At 39.0% G+C, this 22,860-nt stretch overlaps 1 protein-coding gene across 1 annotated transcript in view; it reads right to left on the bottom strand.

Moving 5' to 3' along the window:
• Positions 1–8,641: 8,641 nt before the first annotated feature.
• Uprt (uracil phosphoribosyltransferase homolog) overlaps positions 8,642–22,860 on the bottom strand; it is a 22,887-nt gene continuing 8,668 nt past the window's right edge. Inside the window, exons 3-8 of the mRNA XM_021153874.2 lie at positions 18,842–18,884; positions 16,297–16,366; positions 15,180–15,242; positions 12,715–12,876; positions 10,935–11,033; positions 8,642–9,215 (exon numbers count right to left, since the gene is read on the bottom strand). Coding sequence (XP_021009533.1) covers positions 9,109–9,215; positions 10,935–11,033; positions 12,715–12,876; positions 15,180–15,242; positions 16,297–16,366; positions 18,842–18,884 — 544 coding nt within the window. The 3' untranslated portion in view covers positions 8,642–9,108. The remainder of the gene's footprint in view (positions 9,216–10,934; positions 11,034–12,714; positions 12,877–15,179; positions 15,243–16,296; positions 16,367–18,841; positions 18,885–22,860) is intronic.

Here is a 22,860-nt window from a genome sequence, read left to right as displayed (position 1 = left end):
CTAGCCTCCCAGGAGTGTGGTCACACCTGTGAGCACAGGTAAGACCACCACTTCTGCTCAAATTCCTGCCCCAAGAGGGACTTGTCCAGAGTCATCAGGACACAGGAACCAAGGAACAGCCAGGGACAGGATCCTTCTAGTTTCTGTCTGTACCGTGGAGCTGACCCTGTGCCAAAGTTCACAATGCCCAAATTCCTCCCTGAGAGAACTGGTCTCCCAGCAGAACTGACACACAGGCTTGCAGGAGGGACAAGCCACAGTCAGAGTCAGCAAGACCAGCTAACACCAGAGATAACCAGATTGCGAGATGCAAGGGCAAGAACATAAGCAACAGAAACCAAGGCTACTTGGAATCATCAGAACCCAGTTTTCCCACCACAGCTAGCCCTGGATACCCCAATATACCAGAAAAGCAAGACTTTGATTAAAAATCACATCTAATGATGATGACCGAAGACTTTAAGAAGGACATAAATAACTCCCTTAAAGAAATACAGGAGACCACAGGAGAAAGATAGAAGCCCTTAATGAGGAAACACAAAAATCCCTTAAAGAATTACAGGAAAACACAACCAAACAGGTGAAGTAATTGAACAAAACCATCCAGGATCTAAAAATGGAAATAGAAACAATAAAGAAATCACCAAGGGAGACAACCTAGAAAACCTAGGAAAGAGATCAGGAGTCATAGACGCAAGCAAGCAACAAGCAACAAGAGATAGAAGAGAGAATCTCAAGTGCAGAAGATACCATAGAAAACATTGACAGGACAATTAAAGGAAATGCAAAATGCATAAAGCTCCTAACCCAAAACATCCAGGAAATCCAGAACACATTGAGAAGACCAAACCTACGGATAATAGGAGTAGATGAGAATGAAGATTTTTAACTTAAAAGGCCAGTAAATATCTTCAACAAAATTATAGAAATAAACTTCTCTAACCTAAAGAAAGTGATGCCCATAAACATACAAGAAGCCTACAAAACTCCAAATAGATTAGACCAGAAAAGAAATTCCTCCCATCATATTAATAGTCAAAACACCAAATGCACAAAACAAGTAATAATATTAAAAAGCAGTAAGGGGAAGCGGTCAAATAACATATAAAGGCAGACCAATCAGAATGACACCAGACTCCTCACCAGAGACTAGGAAAGCTAGAATATCCTGGACAGATGTCATCCTGACCCTTAGAGAACACAAATACCATCCCAGTTTAGTATATCCAGCAAAACTCTCAATTACCATAGATGGAGAAACCAAGATATTCCATGGCAAAATCAAATTTATACAATATCTTTCCACAAATCCAGCACTACAAAGGATAACTGATGGAAAACTCCAACACAAGGATGGAAAGTACACTCTAGAAAAGGCAAGAACCTAATTTTCTTTCAACAAAACCAAAAGAAGATAGCCACATAAATATAATTCCACCTCTAACAACAAAAATTATAGATAGCAACAATCATTATTCCTTAGAAGCACCTAAAAATATTCAACATCCTTAGTCATCAGGGAAATGCAAATCAAAACGACCCTGAGATTGTACCTCATACCAATCAGAATGGCTAAGATGTAAAATTCAGGTGACAGCAGATGCTGGTGAGGATGTGGAGAAAGAGGAACACTCCTCCACTGCTGGTGGGATTGCAAACTGGTACAACCACTCTGGAAATCAGTCTGGCGGTTCCTCAGAAAATTGGACATAGTACTACCTGAGGACCCAGCTATACTATTCCTGGGCCTATACCCAAAAGATGTTTCAACATATAACAAGGACACATGCTCCACTATGTTCATAGCAGCCATATTTATAATAGCCAGAAGCTGGAAAGAACCCAGATGTCCCTCAGCAGAGGAATTCATACAGAAAACGTGGCACATTTATACAACAAAGTACTATTCTGCTACTAAAAACAATGACTTCATGAAATTTGCAGGCAAATGGATGGATTTAGAAAATATCATCCTGAGGGAAGTAACTCAGTCACAAAAGAACATATATGGTATGAACTCACTAATAAGTGGATATTAGGTAAAGAATATAGAATACCCACGATACAACTCATGGACCACATGAAGCTCAAGAGGAAAGAAGACCAAAGAGTGGATGTTTCAGTCCTGCTTAGAAGAGGGAACAATATAATCAAGGGAAGTAGATTGTGGAGGGACTTGGAAGGAAGAGAGGTGGGGAAGGAGAAAAAAGGGGAAGACACAGGTATGGGAGGAGATGGAGGAAATGTACAGAGGGTCAGGAAATTGAACAGAGGTGTGTAGCAATGGGAGATGGGGAACTTGGGGTAGCAACCAGAAAGTCCCAGATGCCAGGAAAGCAAGAGCCTTCCAGGACCCCACAGTAATGACATTAGCTGAAATATCCCAAAATGGGGAGAAAGAACCTGTTGAGACCATATCCAGAGGTTAGGCATGGTTGAGGGATGGAGCCACCCACCTATCTACAAAGTTTTTACTCATAACTACTCCTGTCTAAAGGAAAAACAAAGAAAAAGAGTGGAACAGAAACTGAAGGAAAGACCATCCCGAGATTGCCCCACCTGGGGATCCATCCCACATGCAGACACCAAACCCAGACACTACTGCTGATGCCAAGAAGTGCTTGGTGACAGGAGCCTGATACAGCTGTCTCCTGAGAGGTTCTGCCAGATTCTGACCAATACACATGCGGATGCTCTCAGCCAACCATCAGACTGAGCACAGGGACCCCAATGGAGGAGTTAGGAGAATGACTGAAGGAGCTGAAGGGGCCTTATCTGGTATCAATGGGAGGGGAGGCCCTTGGTCCTATGAAGGCTTGATGGCCCAGTATAGGGTAATGCATGGGCATTGAGGCAGGAGTGGGTGAGTGGGTGGGTGAGGAAGTACCCTCATAGAAGCAGGGTAAGGAGTGATGGGATAGGGGATTGCAGAGAGGAAACCAGGAAAAGGGATAACATTTGAAATTTAAGCAAATAAAATATCTCACTACAAAAAGAAGTCAAAGAAAGAAGAAAAATAAACTCAGTTATTATTTTTTCATTTATTTAAATTTATTTTAAGTGATCCATAAAAAGAAACTTTGTACATATTAATGAGATATCATATATTTCAGTACATGTACACACTGTATAATATTTAAATCATGTTTATCTCTTTCCTCATTATCACTTCTTCATAGTAAAAACTTAACAAAATATTTTCTTCTAATTTTCATGTATAGTACATTAATGATGATCTACAGACATACAAGTATGTAATAGCACAGCACAACTTTCTTCTAAGTAACTATAACTTAGTGACCCTTGTTCAACCTTTTCCCATTTGGGCATCTCCCCCCCAGCTTTTGGTAACAACTTGTATGAGATCATTTTTCACTGGATTCTACATGAGCAGAAATCATATGGTAATCTGTGACTGGCTTGTTTCCCTCACTTAACATAATCTCCAGTTACATCTGATTATGTCACAAAAGACAGGATTTCATTCCTTTGTATGGCGGAATAGTAACCTATCATATAAATGCACCATCCTCTCTTTATACATTTATCATGTGATGTACACTTTGGCTGTTTCTAGTTTGTAATTAATGAAAATACTGCTTCAATGAACTTGGGAGTGCAGATGTCTCTTCAGCATGGTAATTTCATTCTCTCTGGTTATATACTCAGTAGTGTGACTGCTAGAGCAAAAGAGATTTCCCTTTAATGAATGGCATTCAGAAGAAAATGGTAATTTAAGTAGATTAAATCAGTAGAAAGATCACTCTTCCAGAAGACAGGAATCAGCCTGGTAAGGTTTTAGCAACCGGGGACAGGCAGATTCCTTGAATAAAGCTGGAGAGTGTTAGTACTCACAGTTGGGCAAAGGCATGAACAAATAGGGTCTTTAGACCAATTTAAAACAGTTGGAGCCTGACCCAAATATGAATCAATAGCCCTTCGAGATAGACAATGGCTCATCAACACTTGCAGAATTCCTTTAAACCTCCAAACTCAACCTCCAAACTTCAAATTCTCTGAAGGCAAAACCAGCTTACACTAATATGCACTGCCTGCCCTCATGCCAAGAACAGAGCAAAGAAGTTGTACTTGATTTTACAGCAGAAGTAGAAATGATTCTCAACTACATGCTTAGATTTGCCATAAGAAACCAGCCCTGCCAGGAGTGGTGGTCTATGTCCTTAATCCCAGCACCCAGGAGGTAGAGGCAGGCAGATCTCTCTGAGTTTGAGGACAGCCTGGTCTACTAAACTAGTTCCAGAACAGCCAGAACTGTTACACAGAGAAACCCTATCATGAAAAAACAAAACAAAACAAAACAAAACCACACCTACACTGGTATTTTTACAACAGCTCGAATAAACTAAAATATTGATTTGAAACCTGGACATAAACAAATCTTGCTCAACTATGACATCACCTTTCCCTAAACAATATCTGGCACTTCGTCAAGAGCCAATTATGTGGGGGGAAAGTATAATGGTTATCTGAGTGACCTGTAGAATAAACTAACCATGCAGTATTTGTGTGATATGGTGGAAGGTGAGCAATGCTGGTGAAATTCAAGTATATTAAACAGGTCACATAATGCACTGATAATTATATGTATTGAGCAACTTTACGCTTCTTTGAGATGTGATATCAAAGGAAAATGACTGATATGAGAAGCTAGATGAAGTTAACAAATTAATATGATAATCAGTCCCATATGAGCTTGTCATAACGGTCAAATAATGGTAGACAAAGGGAAAATAATCAGATTAATATAAAATATTTGAGATGTATATAATGGCTTTATAAATGATTAACTGCTTCAAGTCTATATTTTGCATAGAATCCTTCAAACGTCAGATATACTCATGCTATTATTTCTATAATTTGTCTGCTATACAACTTCTATATTAAATGTAAATGCTCAGAAAAATACAGAAGTCTTCCTTTAAGGGAGACTAGGCTGGTCAAGTTGGTGGTACATGCCTTTAGTCCTGGCACTACAAGTCAAAGGGCAGCCTAGTCTACACAGTAAATTTCAGGACAGCTAGAGCTATATAATAGAGAGAGAGGAAGAGTTTGGGCCAAGATCCTGGAGGATTCAGTGGAAAGAGCTGACACAAACATCATGAAGACATAAAATAGAATCATAAATAATAATCAAAAGGATGGAAATGAAGAAAAAGTAAATATAGAAGGAAATAGCCATATGGTAATGTAAAACCAATCATGTCAATAATTACATGACACAAAAATTATCTAAACACTGCAACAAAAAGCTGACACTGTCAAAATGGATTTTTAACAAGCAAGACACATCATTGGGAAGAGAGGCCCCTTGGTATTGCAAACTTTTGTACAGGGGAACGCCAGGACCAAGAAGTGGGAGTGAGTGGGTAGGGGAGTGGGGTGGGGGAGGGTATGGGGGACTTTTGGGATAGCATTTGAAATGTAAATGAAGAAAATATCTAATAAAAAAAGGATCAAAAAAGCAAGACACAGCTCCAAACCTGCCTATAATAAATTCACATTAAAACATAACCATGTTAAAAGTGAATCGACTCAAAAGAAATCTGGGATTTCAGCACAAAGAGTAGTAACAGGTACAAAATGGAACATTTCAGAGTGGTAAAAGGTCATATCATCAAGAGACTACAGCCATCCTAACAGCCTATACACCTAACAAGAGTGCTTCAAAATACACAAAGCAAAACCTTCATAGAATTGAAAGAAGAAATAAATACAACACTTTTAATCTGAGCTTTCAATATCCTTCTCCTAATAATCAGTAGAACAAATGGAAAGAAAAATCAGTGAAGTAGAATATTTAAACAGCTTTATCAGCCAACTTAACCTGAAATTCATAGCAAACAATACAGGATATGCATGCATTCCAAGCAATCATGTTGGTAGGAAGGAGGCTTACCACATAACAATAGTTTATGGACAAGAGCCTTTGTCTAAAAAAAATCTCACAAATTGAAAGAATTCAAATCATGACAATTATATTCTCTGACCTCCATTGAATTAAATTAGGAAACAATAGTAAAGAGAAATATGGAAAATGGTATGAATATTTGCAGTTGGTTGATGCTTCTAAATGACCCTGGGTTGAAGAAATAAAAAAAGAAAATCAAAATGGAAACATATCAAAAATCAGCTAAATCCTTATGGAAAGTTTTATATCATTAAAGGCCTACATTATAAAAAAGAATCAATGTTGGAAATCAAGACATTAAATCAGAAACTGTAAATTTGGGGTTCAGCAATCTGTAGCACATCATTGGGAATAATTATGATGTATGCCATACTTTGAGAAAATCACAGCTTTGTGCTATTTGCACATCATTTTGCTCTAGCTTCAATTTTTCAATAAAGAACCTGCACAATTTATACTGCTCTGAAGTTCATGTCACTAAAGTCAATCTTACTTTTAGTAGTCTGTTAATCTTATGTTGACTTTAGAAAATAGAGTCCTGCAAGTGATTAGCCCTGCAAGTACGAATTTGTTTGCTAAAACATTCCAAAATTCAGAGACCAGAGTTATATCTGCAGGAGTTGTAGGGTACAAACATCAGAAGGGAGTATGACCTTATTGAATAATTCCTAGTGTTTATACTAAGCTTCCATGTGAGAATCAAATGTAGTTAACTTTTAATCACATTTATTGCTGAAAAGCAACAGACATTTGAATCTAAATGGCTAATGGTAGAAAAATAATTTGTTTTAAATGGGCATGCTGGTGGTAAGCCTTTCACCCCAGAAGTCAGTGGAGGCAGTGAGAACAGGAGTTCAAGGTCAGAGTTGACTACACAGCAAGTTCAAAGCTAGCCTATGGTACAAAGACATGATTCAAAAATTAAAAGAGTTTGCTTAAAATATGGTTTTATCCCTACAGTGGAGTTTGACGTTATCTCATATTCAAAGATAATACTGCAGCCAAGACAAGCACCAATTCAATTGAGTCACAGCAATTCTTAGGTTAGTGGGCAAAACAAAATTTTTGAGACAAGATCTGACTCAGTTACTTATGCTAGCCTCAAAGTTGAAATCCTCCTACCACACCCAGGTTAGTGAGCATCCATCGTCTTTTCTACTGATTCAGTGCAATAACAATGTCAACAGATCTGTTATATCTGAATTTGCACTCACATCATTCTTAGGACACCTAATATCAAATATAAATATAACTTTCAGCACAACTTTAATCCCAGCACTCAAGAGGAAGGAGGACGTCTATGTGTTCCAGGCCAGCCAGGAGACCCTATCTCAAAAAATTTTCAGGAAGAACTTGAAGGCAACATTCTACTATGGAAGGAACTGTTCGATGAATTTTAATTTTATTTCATAATAGTCTTCAAAAATACGGCTGGAGAGATGGCTCAGCCGCTAAAGGCTAGGCTCACAACCAAAAATAAAGTAGCTGGGCATAGTGGCACACACGTTTAATCCTAGCATTTGGGAGGCAGAGGTTGGTGGATCTCTGAGTTGGAGGCCAGCCTGGTCTTCAGAGCATGTTTCAGGACAGCCAGGACTACACAGAGAAGCTCTGTCTTAAAGAAACAACAACAACAACAACAACAACAACAACAACAACAACAACAACAACAGTACAGTGAAGTTTAGCAGGCTAGAACCATAAGGTAAAGTCCATTCAATTTCCTCCAGGTTGCTTTCCTCCCTTGAGCTTCACTGATCTTTTCAGCTTCAGTTCTAAGAAATTCCTATGTACTTTTTCTTATACTTTTCAACAGAGTCCCACAGCAGCTCTCTGCAGGGCCATGAGAGTGTAATTAATCAAGTAATCACCCAGCCACCACAATATCCATGTAAAACGGGAATCTGGGTTTTATGAGCACATTTCACAAGTGCAAAGATTGATTCTAAAATTGTTTCCTCTCTTTTCAGAAGCTTAAATATGAGCACATACAAACCTTATATATTTTAAAAGACTTTATGTATTCTCTACTTTAATACAGGTATAGTCATAAGACATGCAAAATAACTAAGTTCCAAACCAAAAGCAAGTAGTAGAAACAACTAAATTAAAAGAACCGTATTGCATAGTGTGTTGTGCTGCATGCCTTTAATCCCAGCACTTGGGAGGCAGAGGCAGGTAGATCTCTATGAGTTCAAGGCCAACCTGGTCTACACAGCAAGTTCCAGGACAGCCCGAGGAACACAGAGAAACCCTATCTTGAAAAACAACAACAACCAAAGAACCATTTTGATTTCCTTATTGGCCACGAAAAGCAAAGCCTCTACTTTCCCCCACATCTTAGAAAAATCTCCACCAATTCCTTTGTAGAGGGCTGATTGAGCTCTCTTGGGTCAGCATCAGGCATCCGTGGTTTAGTCTCTGTAGACTCATGTTACAGATTCAGTTACTGAAAAGACCCTGCTTCTTTGTCACAAGCTGTGTTACAGCTTGGTAAGTACCTTCCCTCGATTCCCACTTGGGGAAATGAGCCAGCCTTGAGGAACACAACAGCTTAGCGGACAAGTTAAGCAGACATCTTGGGCCTGCAAATTAAGTGAGGACATAAATGGCAACATAAAATTCCGGATATACTCTCATTCTCTCTTCTCCAAGGTACCTGCATACGTGTGTGTATATATATATATATATATATATATATATATATATATATATATATATATATAGTATATAGAGTACGGAGGGTGACAAGACCCACATACAAGGAAACACTCTAGAGCTAAACCACAGTAAGGACAGTGTAAACCTGCAGTGTACCAAAGAACTAACTCTCATTGGGTTTTCTTGGCAGCTACAAGCAACTTCCAAACCAAGAGATGGGGTCCTAAGTTCTACAGTTTCCATGGACTAACTGAAGAGTCAGTGACTTCTATTAGCATACAATTAAAATTTCCATCGGTTTTAAGCACTGAGGTTGTGCTTCATTGTTGAATTTGGTACCACATGTGAAGAAATGATCAAATCAAATAAATAAACTTCCAATATTTCTTGTTGCTACACCTACTTCCAATGTTAAAAGGTATTCCTAACATATTTTCTCAAACAAATTAGTAAAAACAGATATGGAATCCATTTATAACCATAATATTATGTAAGGTATTTCATTTTCCTTTAATAACTTAGTCTGTTCCAAAGTATTTCTGTCCAAAATGTGTAGGCGCAACAGGATGAACTTCAGTAGTTAAAATTGTGATCTCTGGAAATTCTTGAATGATTGATTTGGCACCTTCAAAAAAAAATAAAAATAATTGTTATTACTGCAAAATTTTGGTAATGCTACTTAGAATTAATACCTTGTATAATCACTGTCTTCAGACTTTATACTGATAAAAAAAATCTTTGGATACTGAGTTAGACATGCTTAATTTCTTTATATAATATCTGGTATCTGAAAAGCTTTGCTAGTAGTTCAGACCATGCTCCTGCCCACTCAGTAATATGGTCTTAAACTCAAATTAGTCAGTTATACCAGCATTGGCTAGAATGAAGTAATATGGCACTTCCTCAAAGGAAAATCACAGGAAATCAGAGTTTTCCAAGTGCAGTAATGGGAAACAAGTGTGAAGGTATTTTGGTGTATAATAGAATGCTGGTTGTTTAGATAGAAGGATTCTAGCTTTAGGTGACAGGGCCAGGCAGGGAGTTTAGACTGGCTGGGACCCCAAACCAAAAAGCTGCCTTGAAAACTGCTACACCATGTGGATTTTTCAGCTTTAATGCTAAACAATGGTACACTGTTCCAATTAATACAATTTCAACTAAAGAGATTATTTTTCTTTTGCCAAAGGTGGATAATTACTGGATTACCTTAATGTTTTCCATGTCACCAGTGCTACATACAATGGACAATCAAGCAAATCACCCTTTGTCACCACTAGTATTTAAATTACGGGTACATTTAGGCTACAAAAGAACAAAGTAGTCTAATAGGCCACAATTACAGCACAGCAGCCTAATGAGAATAGCCTTTCTAAGGCACATGCTGTGGCTTCTCCCAGTTTGCTTGAAACCGGGGATAGTTGAAAACGAGGGAAAGTCTAACTTGAGAAGCCATGTACTCCTTCTGCAATTATGAAACAAATACAAATTCATTGAAGAAAGCTTAGAAAATGGTCCCCCAAAAAAGCTTAAAAATGAAAATCATTTAGAATTATGCCCTAAAATAATCAAAATTTTGAAACCAAAATTGAAATAGCATTGTATATCTTCCTAGTCACTCACATTGAGGTCAAAGTCATTTGGTTTTATGTTGAAGCCAGGTTTGCTTTGGGTTGTTAGTGTTATAATTTGTACTGGTCATTTCTAAACTCACTAATAACATTTTACAATATTTCTTTATATTTATATTAATTCGTTGAGAATTTCATACAATAGATTCTGGTCCTATTCATACCTCCTCTCCATATTCTATCCATCCAACTTCATATATGTCTACATTCTCTCTCTTCCTCTTGTATGTTGTCCTTCCAGGGGTCAAACCATTTAAAACCTGACTCTCAAATGCCAGTAGCTCCTCCATGTCCACCTTCCTTTCCTCCATTCTGGGATTGAGCCTGCATATGTCTTATGCATACTATCACATCCTCTGTGAGATTAGTATTATCATCAAGTTTAGAGATAACAAATACAAGTCATGAGTACCAAAACTAGATTTAATATGGACATACAACTATATTTTTCCTTGGGATGACAGCCTAGAGAGACACACATTTACTCATCTCATGACTATCTGGAGCCCCAAGCTATAGCTGCAGATTAAATTCACCATGGGATTCCTGGTGGGTGGTACACACCTTTAATCCCAGCACTCAGGAGGCAGAGGCAGGTGGATTTCTGGGTTCGAGGCCAGCCTGGTCTACAGAGCAAGTTCCAGGACAGCCACGACTGTTAACACAGAGAAACCCTTTCTCAACAAGCAAACAAACAAAAAACCAAACAAACTCACCATGTGGGGTGGAGAAGAGACTGAGTAGGATAATAACACTGGGTTGAACACCATGTTCTATAAGAACCTTTACAGCTTCAATTACAGTATTTCCAGTACCTAAAACAAAAAGGTAACCAAACCTATTAGCAATGTTGACATCTATACTGAAATATTCATGAATTAAGAGCAATACAGGAATCTTAACATAAGATATATTTAATGAAAGCTTCATTTGAAAGTGTTTGCTCTTTGCCAATGTTATATTTTATTTTTAATTTAATTTTTTACTTATTCACTTTACATCCCACTCACTGCCCCCCTCCTGGTCACCCCCTCCCACAATCCTTTCCTCATCCTCCCTCTTCTTCTCCTCTGAGAAGGTGTGGGGGGTCCCCCTGGGTATCCCCACAACCCTGGCACTTCAAATCTCTGTGAGGTTAGGCACTTTCTCTCCCACTGAGGCAAGGCGGCCCAGCTAGTAGAACGTATCCCATGTACAGGCAACAGCTTTTGGGATAACTCCTGCTCCAGTTGTTCAAGACACACATGAAGACCAAGCTGCACACACATCTGCTACATATGTGCAGGGAGGCCTAGGTCCACCCCATGTATGTTCTTTAGTTGGTGGTTCAAACTCTGGGAACCCCAAGGGTCCAGGTTAGTTAATTCTGTTGGTCTTCCTGTAGAGTACCTATCCCCTTAGGGGCCACAATCCTTCCTCCTATTTTTTCACAGAGACACTTGCTTAATTATGTTCATAGCAGCTTTATTCATAATATCCAGAAACTGGAAACAACCTTGATGTCCCTCAACTGAAGAATGGATACAGAAAACATGGCACATCTACACAATGGAATACTATTCAGCTATTAAATCAAGACATCATGAATTTTGAAATGGATGGACTTGAGAATATCATCCTGAGTGAGGTAACCCAGTCCCAAAAAGACATGCATGGTATGTACTCACTTAAAAGTGGATTATTATTAGCTGTGACTCACTACATTGAGGATAAAACCTAAAGAGGCCACCTCTTGTAGCCAGGCAGGAACTTCAGTGGAGCAAAAGAGACACCAACTTACCCACAAAACCCAAAATTTATCCTTTCTACAAGAAATGCAGGGACAGGGGATGGAGCAGAGACTGAGAAAATGGCCAACCAATAACTGTCCCAACTTGAGACCCATCCCATGGGCAAACACAAATCTCTGACAATATTAATATTACACTGTTATGCTTGCATACAGGAGCAAGTTGCCTTCTGTGAGGCTCCACCCAGCAGCTATCAATATTATGTTTAATGATGGATACAACATAAGCATACATCAAATGAACAATAAGCCCTAAAGTTATTTATTGCTTGAGATACCAAATTCAACACCATCACCCCTACTTACCTTCCTGAGAGATCACGATATGAAAAAGAACAGAATACCAGAAAAATATTCCTGTGGAGATGTTAAAACTTTCAGAAAATCACTGCTGCTCATTAAGGTAGAAACAGGACATGATCCAATATATTTTCTGTGTTCTCTATATTTTGCCTCATTAGGTCCTTTGCTTCACTGTGTTTGTTTCAAGACAGATGTTCTTTGGAGCTAACAAAGTTTGACTAATGTATATTCCCTTATTATACAATAAAAATTTCCCAGTGAACTGCCCAGGGCAACTCCAAATCCAACAGAGAAAACACATTTAGAAGCTGTTTTTGCCTTTTATATAAGGGTGTGTAGGAGGTAGGCACTAACTTGAATTTAAACTCTAACAAAAATTTACAAATGCAACTCAAGGCACTCACTGAGAATTGGATACATCAGAAGGACTTTTCTGCGATGAATGTCTGGGGGAAACTTGGCATAATATACTTTGGCCCTTTGTGTCTCCTCATCGCTCTGAATCAGGATCTTCCCAATCCGTATGGATCGACAGCAGTCTCGCAAACCTTGTTCCATTGCCTCACCTTAAAGAAGGAAATGAAAAGCACAACAGGGTTGTGGCAGGTAGTGTGCAAATGCAAGAACAGACCAAAGCAGAGGGTTTTACTGCTATCACTACAAAAGGAGCACCATTGAGGCAGAAGCATCCTTTTTCTTCTACTATGCTCCTATTTGATTCTCAGTAGGAACTCAGCAAAAGCAGATGAAAGGCTGTTCAATGAAGCCACAATAAGCTCTGCTTCTTGCTTGCTTAAGAGCTATGGAGCTCTCGTGCTTCCATGATTACAGAAGAAATAAAGGCTTGACTGGGTTGCTTCTTCAGCATCAGAGACACTTTCCCTCTTATTTTTAAAGATTTTTTTAAGCCACCTAAATTTGTCATTTTCATCTGAGAAAAATATAAAAGATTGCTGAAAGAGTGGGGGCTGCAGGCCAAAGGATTTATTTCCCTTTGCACAAAGGTGGCTCCAGGATTCATCACTCAGTTCAGCAATGACTTCGCTGACAAAAGTTTCATTGCTAATAGTGAAAAAGTACCATGTTTTTCTCCCTTCCCCAGAGAGCCAACCCCAGTCCATTGGTTTTTAAATACGAGCTAGATCTTTGTATGTGTCTATGTGCGTAATGTGTGTAGAGATGTTTGCATGTGCATGAACACACATGTGTGTGCAGGTGCACATGCTGTGAGCATGCACGTGGAAGCTCAAAGTTGACTTCAAAAGTCTGCCTCAATCACTCTCCATCTTATTGAGCCAAGATTTCTCAGTTGAATGCAGAGCGTCCTGATGTGACTAATCTGGCTAGCCATCTTGCTCCAGGGATCCCCTGACTGTGCCTTCTGAGTGCTGGAATTACAGGCATTCTGCCACACTTAACTAAACTTCAGTCCTCATACTTGTTTGGCAGGTGATTTAACCACTGAGATACAAGGCTATTTCTGAGTCTGGATTCCTTTGATGAAGTATTTTCTAAAAGTCAGTGGTTCTCATGCAGTCTTCAAGATTTAACATTACTTTGAAATTCTATTAGTACTGACATTTACTTAATGTTTTTTTAAATTAACTTTACATTTAAGTTTAAGAGGAAACATTAGAGCATTAGTGTAAACATAGAACTAGCTTCTTCTAAACTTTTTTTTTTACAAAAACAAAACAAAACAAACAAACAAACAAAAACCCAGGTGGCTTTTAAGACTAAAAACAATTATGTCAAAGCTGTGCATGAAGTTTGATGGTAATGGTGTGCGTATGTGATACACATGTTGTAGAAAAGATTCTGGATTCAAACCATAGTAGCAAAACATAAAACATCAAGAGACAAAACAAACAAACAAAAAACATTCCTTCTCAAGTTGGCCTTTACCTCCCTGAATCATCTGGTACACAACAGAGGTGCAAGGACCAAGTAAGTACTCTCAGAGAAGGTGCTGAGAAGAAACCATACCCATATGTTCATCCACCTCAAATGTTGAACAACACTCTCCTGAGAATGTTGTCATTGCTTAAGAGCTGTCTTCCTGTAAAAGCAGAGTCTAAAACTCCTTTAGTAATTGAAGTGTTCAATTGTTCACAAACCCAACCAGAGCTAGAGAAAAATCAATGTTTATATGTTTTTTTTTAAATCCATCTGTTTCCAGCACAAACAAGTGGGGCTTCCAGCTCTTGTGAAAAAAAAAAAAAAAAAAAAAGAGTTCAGTTTGCAGAGGAGAAAACCTTCCTGTATAACGGGTACACATTCTTATCACACAAAAGTTGTTAGGATGTTTGGTTGGACTCAAAGCACCAATACAAAATGTTTAAGACCAGCAAGTGGAAATAGCACTAAAGACAGCTAGGTACTTTTGCCTATATAGTCACACAGTCATAGAATATCAAATTTCAAATATTAAATAAGTCATCCAGTCCAGCTTTTGGCAGAGTTCCCTGCCACACAGATTAAAAACAGAGGAGACATTTTATCCTGCCAGGTATCCAAATGTTCTTCTTCAGAAAGAATGTAATTTATGCCACATTCCTTCAGTCTTCAAACCCTTCTTCCCAAGACAGCAGCATCCTGTCCTCCCATCCTCCCACCCTCCTCTGAGTCTTTTAAAAAGCTGGCTTGCTCATGGGAGCAGGCCACTAGGGAAGATGCCTGCAATTACATATAGCCCAATTTAGCAGCACATAGGCCATGACTCCAAGGCACCATGAGGATAGGCAACACAGGTGGTGAGATTGAAGCGAAGGCAGGTTGCAATTATGACAAGCTAGCCCTCCTCTCTCCCAGAAAACAGCAGCCGTTTCTATGCATGCAAAGAAACAAAATCATACACATGCAAACCTACCACTTCTCATTATGCTGACCCCACAATTTCCTTTCTCAAATTTCACTCCTTCATACTTGTGCCCTGTTGAGAAATAAAACGAAAAATAGATGCTTTATCATTGGTGCAATATGCATATTCTATAAGGTGCTCATGGTTCAGAGCAGATGAGTACCGAGCTACCTTTGTCCAGACACATTCTTTAACACCTTGGATTTCCTGTGAAAGTAATGAGTCACAATTTTTCATAGTTATTTCTTAATGCCTCAGAAGAAACCTGTGAGAATAATTGGGGGAGGAGGAGTTCCTCAAGTGGGAATAAGACTTATTATAGCACAATATTCACATACACATCCTCCAAATTGAATTCAAAGGAGAATCACTGCAGTCCATGAATACTAGATACCCCATCAATTCACACTGGGGTCCCATTGAGAGCCACAGCAGAAAGCCTCGTCATTCCATCCCTTCTTATGAGCCTTCATTCTACCTTAAAAGCAGAAGAGGCTGAAATAGTTATCAAAACTTGGTCTCATTCTGATTGTGTCAATTATGACGCAACAAGCTCAGCCCTCAATTGTTCATATGCAACCCTTTGAATAGAAGAGTTTTCCATCGTTTATGGAAAAAAAAGTAAATCTGAATTTCAAATCTCTGGCAGGGGGACTGTATGCTATTTTTATTAGAACAAAGCACTTTCTCCAAATCTTATCATTTTTAGCTTTCTTTTTCCTTTTCACGTCTCATCTTTTTCTTAACCTGGAGTTTCTAGGCTGAACCAGCCTCCTGCATTTGTTAGCGCCAGCAGCTTCCCCACAGAGGTGAAGATAAGCTGCCAGCAATTTTTAACTCTGGTCCCCATGGGCTGCCATCGGAAACAACACCTGCATGCTGAAGAGCATGTAATAACCTTTAACTTGAATTGACAAGCAAGCCATTAACAAAAAGTCACCTATGTAGATTTCTTAACAAAAAGTCTCTTAGTTTTTAAAGATGTTAAAAAAAAACCAGTTATGCATAAACTCCTCAGTTTTCACACTGATTTTACACAGGATGTCTTCCTTCCATTTCCATCCTCCAACCCCAGTCTAGCTCAGAATTTTTATGAGGAAAATTTGCGAGTACAAGCCCTGGTTACCTGTCGGAGTGGTCACCATACATTCTTTATATGGCAGCTGATTCAGTCCCTCTTCTACAACAAGTCTGATCTAGAAGGTCAAAGAAAGAAGAAGTTCAGAGCTTGCAGAGACTCTCCTGCTATACTCAGGATCTCGGGGCTTAGGTTAGGGAGGTAGGAAGTGGGTCCCCCACCATGTATTCACTGCAGGGACAGATCTAAATCCAGGTTGCTTGTTGCTAAGTATCCAACCTCCATTTGACACATGACTGTCACCAAATGGCACCAGTGTGCCTTATGATTCAGTCAAGAATATGAAAGGTACATAACTTCAACTAGAGTTATGGTAAACAAAACACCATTAGTAGTAACAAAATTCAGCTTACTGGGGGAAAGTGTCTGTCCACCTGGACTTTCTCTACCCTGCTTAGTCCATTTGAAATCTTTGAAACTTAAAAATGAATTTGGATTCATTTCAAACAAAGGTCAATGCAAATAAAACCTAGAAGTCCTTGTGGAAAAAAATGAAGTAGATGGGCCAGCTGAAGCAATTTACTAGGTGTGAAGGAAGATCCAGTAGAATATCTTGGGGCATCTCAGCTAAAGAAAAACACTGTGAAGACCAAGTAGATAAGCAGGTACAAGGATAAAACTGACTCCCAAAAAGCTGTACTATGACTTTCCCATGTATCTACCATGTTATGTGTACACACACACATCCATGCACACATAAGTAAATAAATAATTTTCTAAAAATTTTGAAACAAATTTTTAGGAGTCTCATAGAAATTATAATATAATATGTGGTATAAAGAAAAAAAAAACATCCCTACAAACTACTGGAGCCAGATTCTCACAGTGAGATCGGAGCAGCCAGAGCCTACTGCCTATAGCAAAGGCAGTACTGAGCCTGTAGTGCACATTTTCTCCAATCAATATTACATTAATGATTGAGAATCAGGAACAGCAGGGAGAAGTACGATGCTTCATTCTGTGTTATCACAACACATCACCCTGCTGCCATTAGAAGGATCAATCGGAAATGGCACATCACTTTGTCTGCCTGCAGAATCAGAAAATGGGCCCAGAAACCTTTTGCATAGCATAGGAAAGAACACATTCGCTGTTAGCTACCACCTTCCTTGGCTATTTTATGTTTCTTTAAGAGACAATTACAGGGAAGAATTTTTTTTCTTTAAAAAGCCCATATCTCCTTCCTCTAGTGACATGCCTCAAAAGAGCCTTGTTTTCTGCGCCATCCTCTGAAATTCTGGGAGAGAAATTATCATGTCTGTAAGAGCAGAGCAGGAGGTTGAAGAGGACTGCTGTGAAATATTGCAGTCATGAGCTCAAAGCAGCTGTGTTTGCTTGGACAAGACAGGCACAGGATCAAGCCAGTCAACACTCCCCATATAGGTGGGAGGAAATTATAATATGTGGTATAAAGAAAAAAACAGGCTCCTGGCCCTCCCCTACAGGGCTCCTAAGGCTCTGCTCCCCTACTTGAGAAGTTATTGCCAATTGATGGCTTCTGAAGAAGGGTGAGTCAGTTTTCTTTAGAGGTGTGGCCCCCTGAAAGGTTGACCATACCCCAGCAGATGGCCTCATACCCAGGTGCCTATGGGCAACATAAATTAGATTTAGTAGCTATGGGGAAAAAGAGAATATGAAGTTTGGGTAGAAGAGTCTGAGAGGAGTTGGAGGGGAACTGAGGGATGGATATAATCAAAATACATTGTGACATTTTCAAAGAATAAATATAAAAATATATAAACCCAGGATTGGAGATCAGTGTGTCTAAGTTAGAGGACTGACAACAGTGTTAAGATTATAAATTCCACGAGAATAGGGACCATATCTATATTCCTAGCTGTTTTATCTCCTCTCTCCCAAAATAGTCTAGCACAAAGCCTAAAATGTGCCCAGTGTTTATTTTCATTAAGAACTTTAGTCATAGCAATTAATTATCAATTTCATTCCAAGAATGGAACACACTTAAGGTATCAAGACAAGAGTAAAAAGCTGTGGCAGAGCAATTCAGCCTGAGAGCATCTGAGAGGAAACTGACTATAGAAAGACTAGGTTTGCTCAGGACTTGATAGGATGCCCTTGAAGAAGGGGTAGATGGTCCAACACAGAATTTAATATTGTGACTATACCACAGGACAGAAGCAAAACAAATGCAACTTATATGGTAAAACACACAGAGACACACACAATTACACTTGTTTTTGTGCATTAGCTGATACCACAAGGGTGAATGTGTCAGGTCTCAAGAACATATGTAGCTTTCTTCTAATGTGATTCAATTCATTGCCCTAAGACAAGACATTTTATGAGTTGCTGAGAACCAGACTGCTGAGATCCATCTAAGAACAGCAAGGAATGGGTTCATAGGCAACGCTTTGGAGTAAAAGGGAGTGAGGTAGTACTTTAATGCTGTAGTAAAAAGAACACTTACAATCTCCTTCAACCCTACAATGCTCTACAACAAAAAGGCCCCCTGGCCTACCAGGATTACATCACTGCATATAACAATGAAAGGAAATGGGAAGCCTTTACCTACCAAGCGATCTGCAGAAAACATGAAGTCCCCTCTACTGGCTGTCCTAAAATAAATAAATAAATAAATAAATAAATAAATAAATAAATAAAGTACACGTTTTGATCTACATTTGAGCTTCAAAGTGAAATATAACTTAATACACATAGTAACACTGCTATTAAGACACACTGCGAGGTGAAATACTTATGCATATAGACTATTATTGAGGCAATATGTTTTTACTAGGAGGCACACATTAAAATGACATGACTTCATAAGTATTATTGGAAATGTTTATTTGATTACTTGGTATCAACACTCAAGATAGGAATTGAAAAGATCATGCAGTTCCCACTGAGCTGTCAAGAGACCGAAGATTCTATTGGAAGATGAGAGCAAGGCTACAAGCTCCAATTGAGAAAACTAGCTTCTTCCACTCTCCTTCAGTTTGCCTGGCTTTCTAGGCACACAATGGGGATAAAGAACCCATCTACTTTGTCTCTGGTCCTTTTTGGAATGATACGAGTTAAAATAAGTCCCCCGCTTTTGTCATTGTTTTCACTTATGACTTGTTCCTTTTCATTCCCTAGATTTCTTTTTCTGTCATTTTCTTATGCATTCCCTTCTGGTTAATACCCTATCCTGAGGTACTCAGGCAATAATAATGCAATCTTGCGCATACCCACAAGCTGTTAATCAACCCCCCCCACACACACACACAGCAAAATGTTAAGAGACTGATGGTCTCTATATGTGAAATTCTAATATTCTTCTTCTTTCTTCTTTCATGTAAGTTAAACATTTTGATAGGATGGATTAGTTCACAGCTTGTGTACTTAAATTTTCCTACCTGCCTATCCAAAACATACTAAAATATCCCTCATGACAGCATCAAAAGGGCAAATGCAAGTGCCTATTAGCTTGGCAGATAATTCATCACTTTTTTTTCTGCATGTGCACTCACTCTTCTAACAGAAGAAAGTAATAAAATATACCAGACACAAATAACATTGCGTTTCTAACAGTAACCACGGCTCTAGCACATTGTAGATGTTAACTCACTGAACTATGAGCATAATTAAGCAATAGCAAGACTATGTGTTTGTAGACTTAATATTCTTTTCTCTAGACTCAAAAAATTCTATACTCACACACACATGCAAGCACCTATACACATAAGAAGCCATTTAAAGCAGGCTGGAAACAACCTAGATGTCCCAGGACAGAAGAATGGATACAGAAAATGTGGTTCATTTACACAATGGAATACTACTCAGCTATTAAGAACAAGGACATCCTGAGTTTTGCAAACAAATGGATGGAACTAGGAAATATCATCCCGAGTAAGGTAACTCAAACCCAAAAGGACATGCATGGTATGTACTCACTAATAAATGGATATTAGCAACAACAACAACAAAAAACTTACACAGAATATCCAAGATACAGTCCACAGAACTCAAAAAGCTCAACAAGCTGAAGTGCCCAAGTGAGGACATCTCAGTCCCACTTGGGAGGGAGAAGAAAGCAATCACAAGTGGGGAAGGAGAGAGGGACCTGGGAGGGAAAGCGGATGGGGTTGGGGAGCCAGGGGTGGGGGGAGAGGGGAGCCTGATCTGGTATTAGGTGAGGGAAAAGGACTGAAAGTCAGCAGAAAGAATGTAAACAGGCAACCTCAGGAAATAGGAGGTTGGAGGGACCCTCCAGAATGTACCAGAGACCTGGGAGGTGAGAAACTTTGATGAAAAGCCCAACAGTAGGGAGAGGGAACTTGTAGAGCCCACCTCCAGCCGGAAGACAGGACATCAAGTGAGGGATGGGGTTGCAATCCCACAGTCACATCTCTGATCCATAATTGTTCCTGTCTGAAAGAATTATAGGGATGGAAATGGAGAGGAGCCTGAGGAAAAGAAGGTCCAGTGACAGGCCCAAAGTGGGATCCCAAGGCCTGACACTATTAGTGAGGCTATGGAGCTCTCACAAAAAGGGATCTAACATGACTGCCCTCTGAAAGACCCAACAAGCAGCTGAAAGTTTCAGATGCAGGTATTTGTACCCAACCAATGGACAGAAGCAGCTGACCCCTGTTGTTGAATTAGGGAAAGCTGAAAGAAGCGGAGGAGAAGGGCGACCCTGTAGGAGGACCAGCAGTCTCAATTAATCTGGACCCCTGAGATCTATCAAACACTGGACCACCAAACAGACAGCATACACCAGCTGATATGAGGCCCCCAACACACATACAGCAGAAGACTGTGGGGTCTGGGTTCAATCAGAGATGATGCACCTAACCCTCAAGAGACTGGAGGTTCCAGGGAGTTTAGAGGGCAGGTGAGGTGGGGGTGGGGGAATTCACATGGAGACAGGGTGGGGTGGGGAGGAGGTGTGGGATATGGAGCAGATTGAAGGTGGATGGGGGGGCAAGAATGGAATATGGAATGTAAAAAAGAATTAAAAATAAAATAAAAAACAAAAACAAAAACAGGCTCTGTTATGTGTGCTGCTGTTTTCCAATGAAACCAGTGTGTTTCATTTCCATAATTCATCTTCAAAACATGACTGTCAAGGAAGTGAAAAGGAGAGAGCTATTTAAAAAAAATACTGTTCTCACTGGTAGACCTTTGCAAACTTGTCTCAGCAGCCAAAACATACCTTTTCATGAGGGAAGAAAACGCTGAAGTTTCCAGGTTATTTTAGAAGTTTAATGCGCTCCTTTCGATTTTTTTTTTAGACTTCTTTTTTTTAATTAAGTATTTTCTTCATTTACATTTCCAATGCTATCCCAAAAGTACCCATACCCTCCCCCACACACTCCCTGCCCACCCACTCCCACTTCTTGGCCCTGGCGTTCTCCTGTACTTAGGCAAATAAAGTTTGCAAGACCAATGGGCCTCTCTTTCCANTGATGGCCGAGTAGGACATCGATGTTTTATATTTATTTTGTTTTATGCATATACATATATGTATATCGATGCACCTTGTACATGCCTGATGCCCAAAGGGAATAGAAGGGGGCAATTGATCCTCTGGAATTAGAATCACAGATGATTGTGAACTGCCATGTGGATCCTGGGATAAGAAGAGGGTCCTCTGCAAGAGCAGCAAACCAAAGAGCCAGCCATCAAGTCTGAAGTTTTCTTAAAGAAATATCCTATGATATATTTTGATAACATCTTTTTTTTTTTACACTTCTCAACTATTACACATCAAGTTATTACACAGAGAAATTGTATCAGGCAAAGTGATCAGAGATATCACCATCTGTTATTTTTACTTTCAATGCCTTTCACACCTTCTCTCCCCCCAAATCAGCTTTAGCTGATAACCTTTGCATAATAAGCACTTTAATCTACATTCTACAAAAGATATACACTGAGACTATAATAGGAAATGTCTTCTCTTGACAGTTATTTAACCTACAAATGAAATCATCCACTGTTCCAAGTTACTACACTATAAACAATAATTACTATCTTGCCTTTTGTTATTTTAGACAAACTTCAACTCATACTATTTACTTTAAATCAACTTAGAAATTAAAGTAAAGCTAGAATACAATAAGGTGATTCCATTTTTTAAATTCCGCAGTGCCTTAACCCTGCTGAGAACAGTTTTATAAAAAACAGAATTTTCTCACTTAATCAGATAGATTAAGCTGTTTGAATTTTCTGAATTCTTCCTTTAGATCCAATACTGGTCTGAATCATTTGTTTTACAATGTGTATTAATGGAAACTAGACTTCAGGTATTATTCACGCTTTGTTTCAAATCATAATTATTCAAGTTGTTTCAAAACCATTAAGAAAATTTTGTCCCACAGAAACAAAGCTTTGTAAAATACCAACTATCTTCTAATAATAGGCTAAAATAATGTGATGTAAAACTCCCATAAAGGAAAAATCACATATCCCTAGAGTATTCTTTCTTCTCTTCTCTTTTCTTTTCTTTTTTTTTTTTTTTTTTTTTTTTTTTACATCCAGGATGCATGTACCCCTGGCTGTCCTGAAACTCCCTGTTTAGATCAGGGTGGCATCAAATTC

The sequence above is a fragment of the Mus caroli genome, chromosome X, assembly GCF_900094665.2.
Source record: "Mus caroli chromosome X, CAROLI_EIJ_v1.1, whole genome shotgun sequence".
In the NCBI taxonomy this organism is placed as follows: Eukaryota; Metazoa; Chordata; class Mammalia; order Rodentia; family Muridae; genus Mus; species Mus caroli.
The sequence above is the reverse complement of the archived record's forward strand: the minus strand, read 5'-3'. Positions and strand labels throughout refer to the sequence as shown.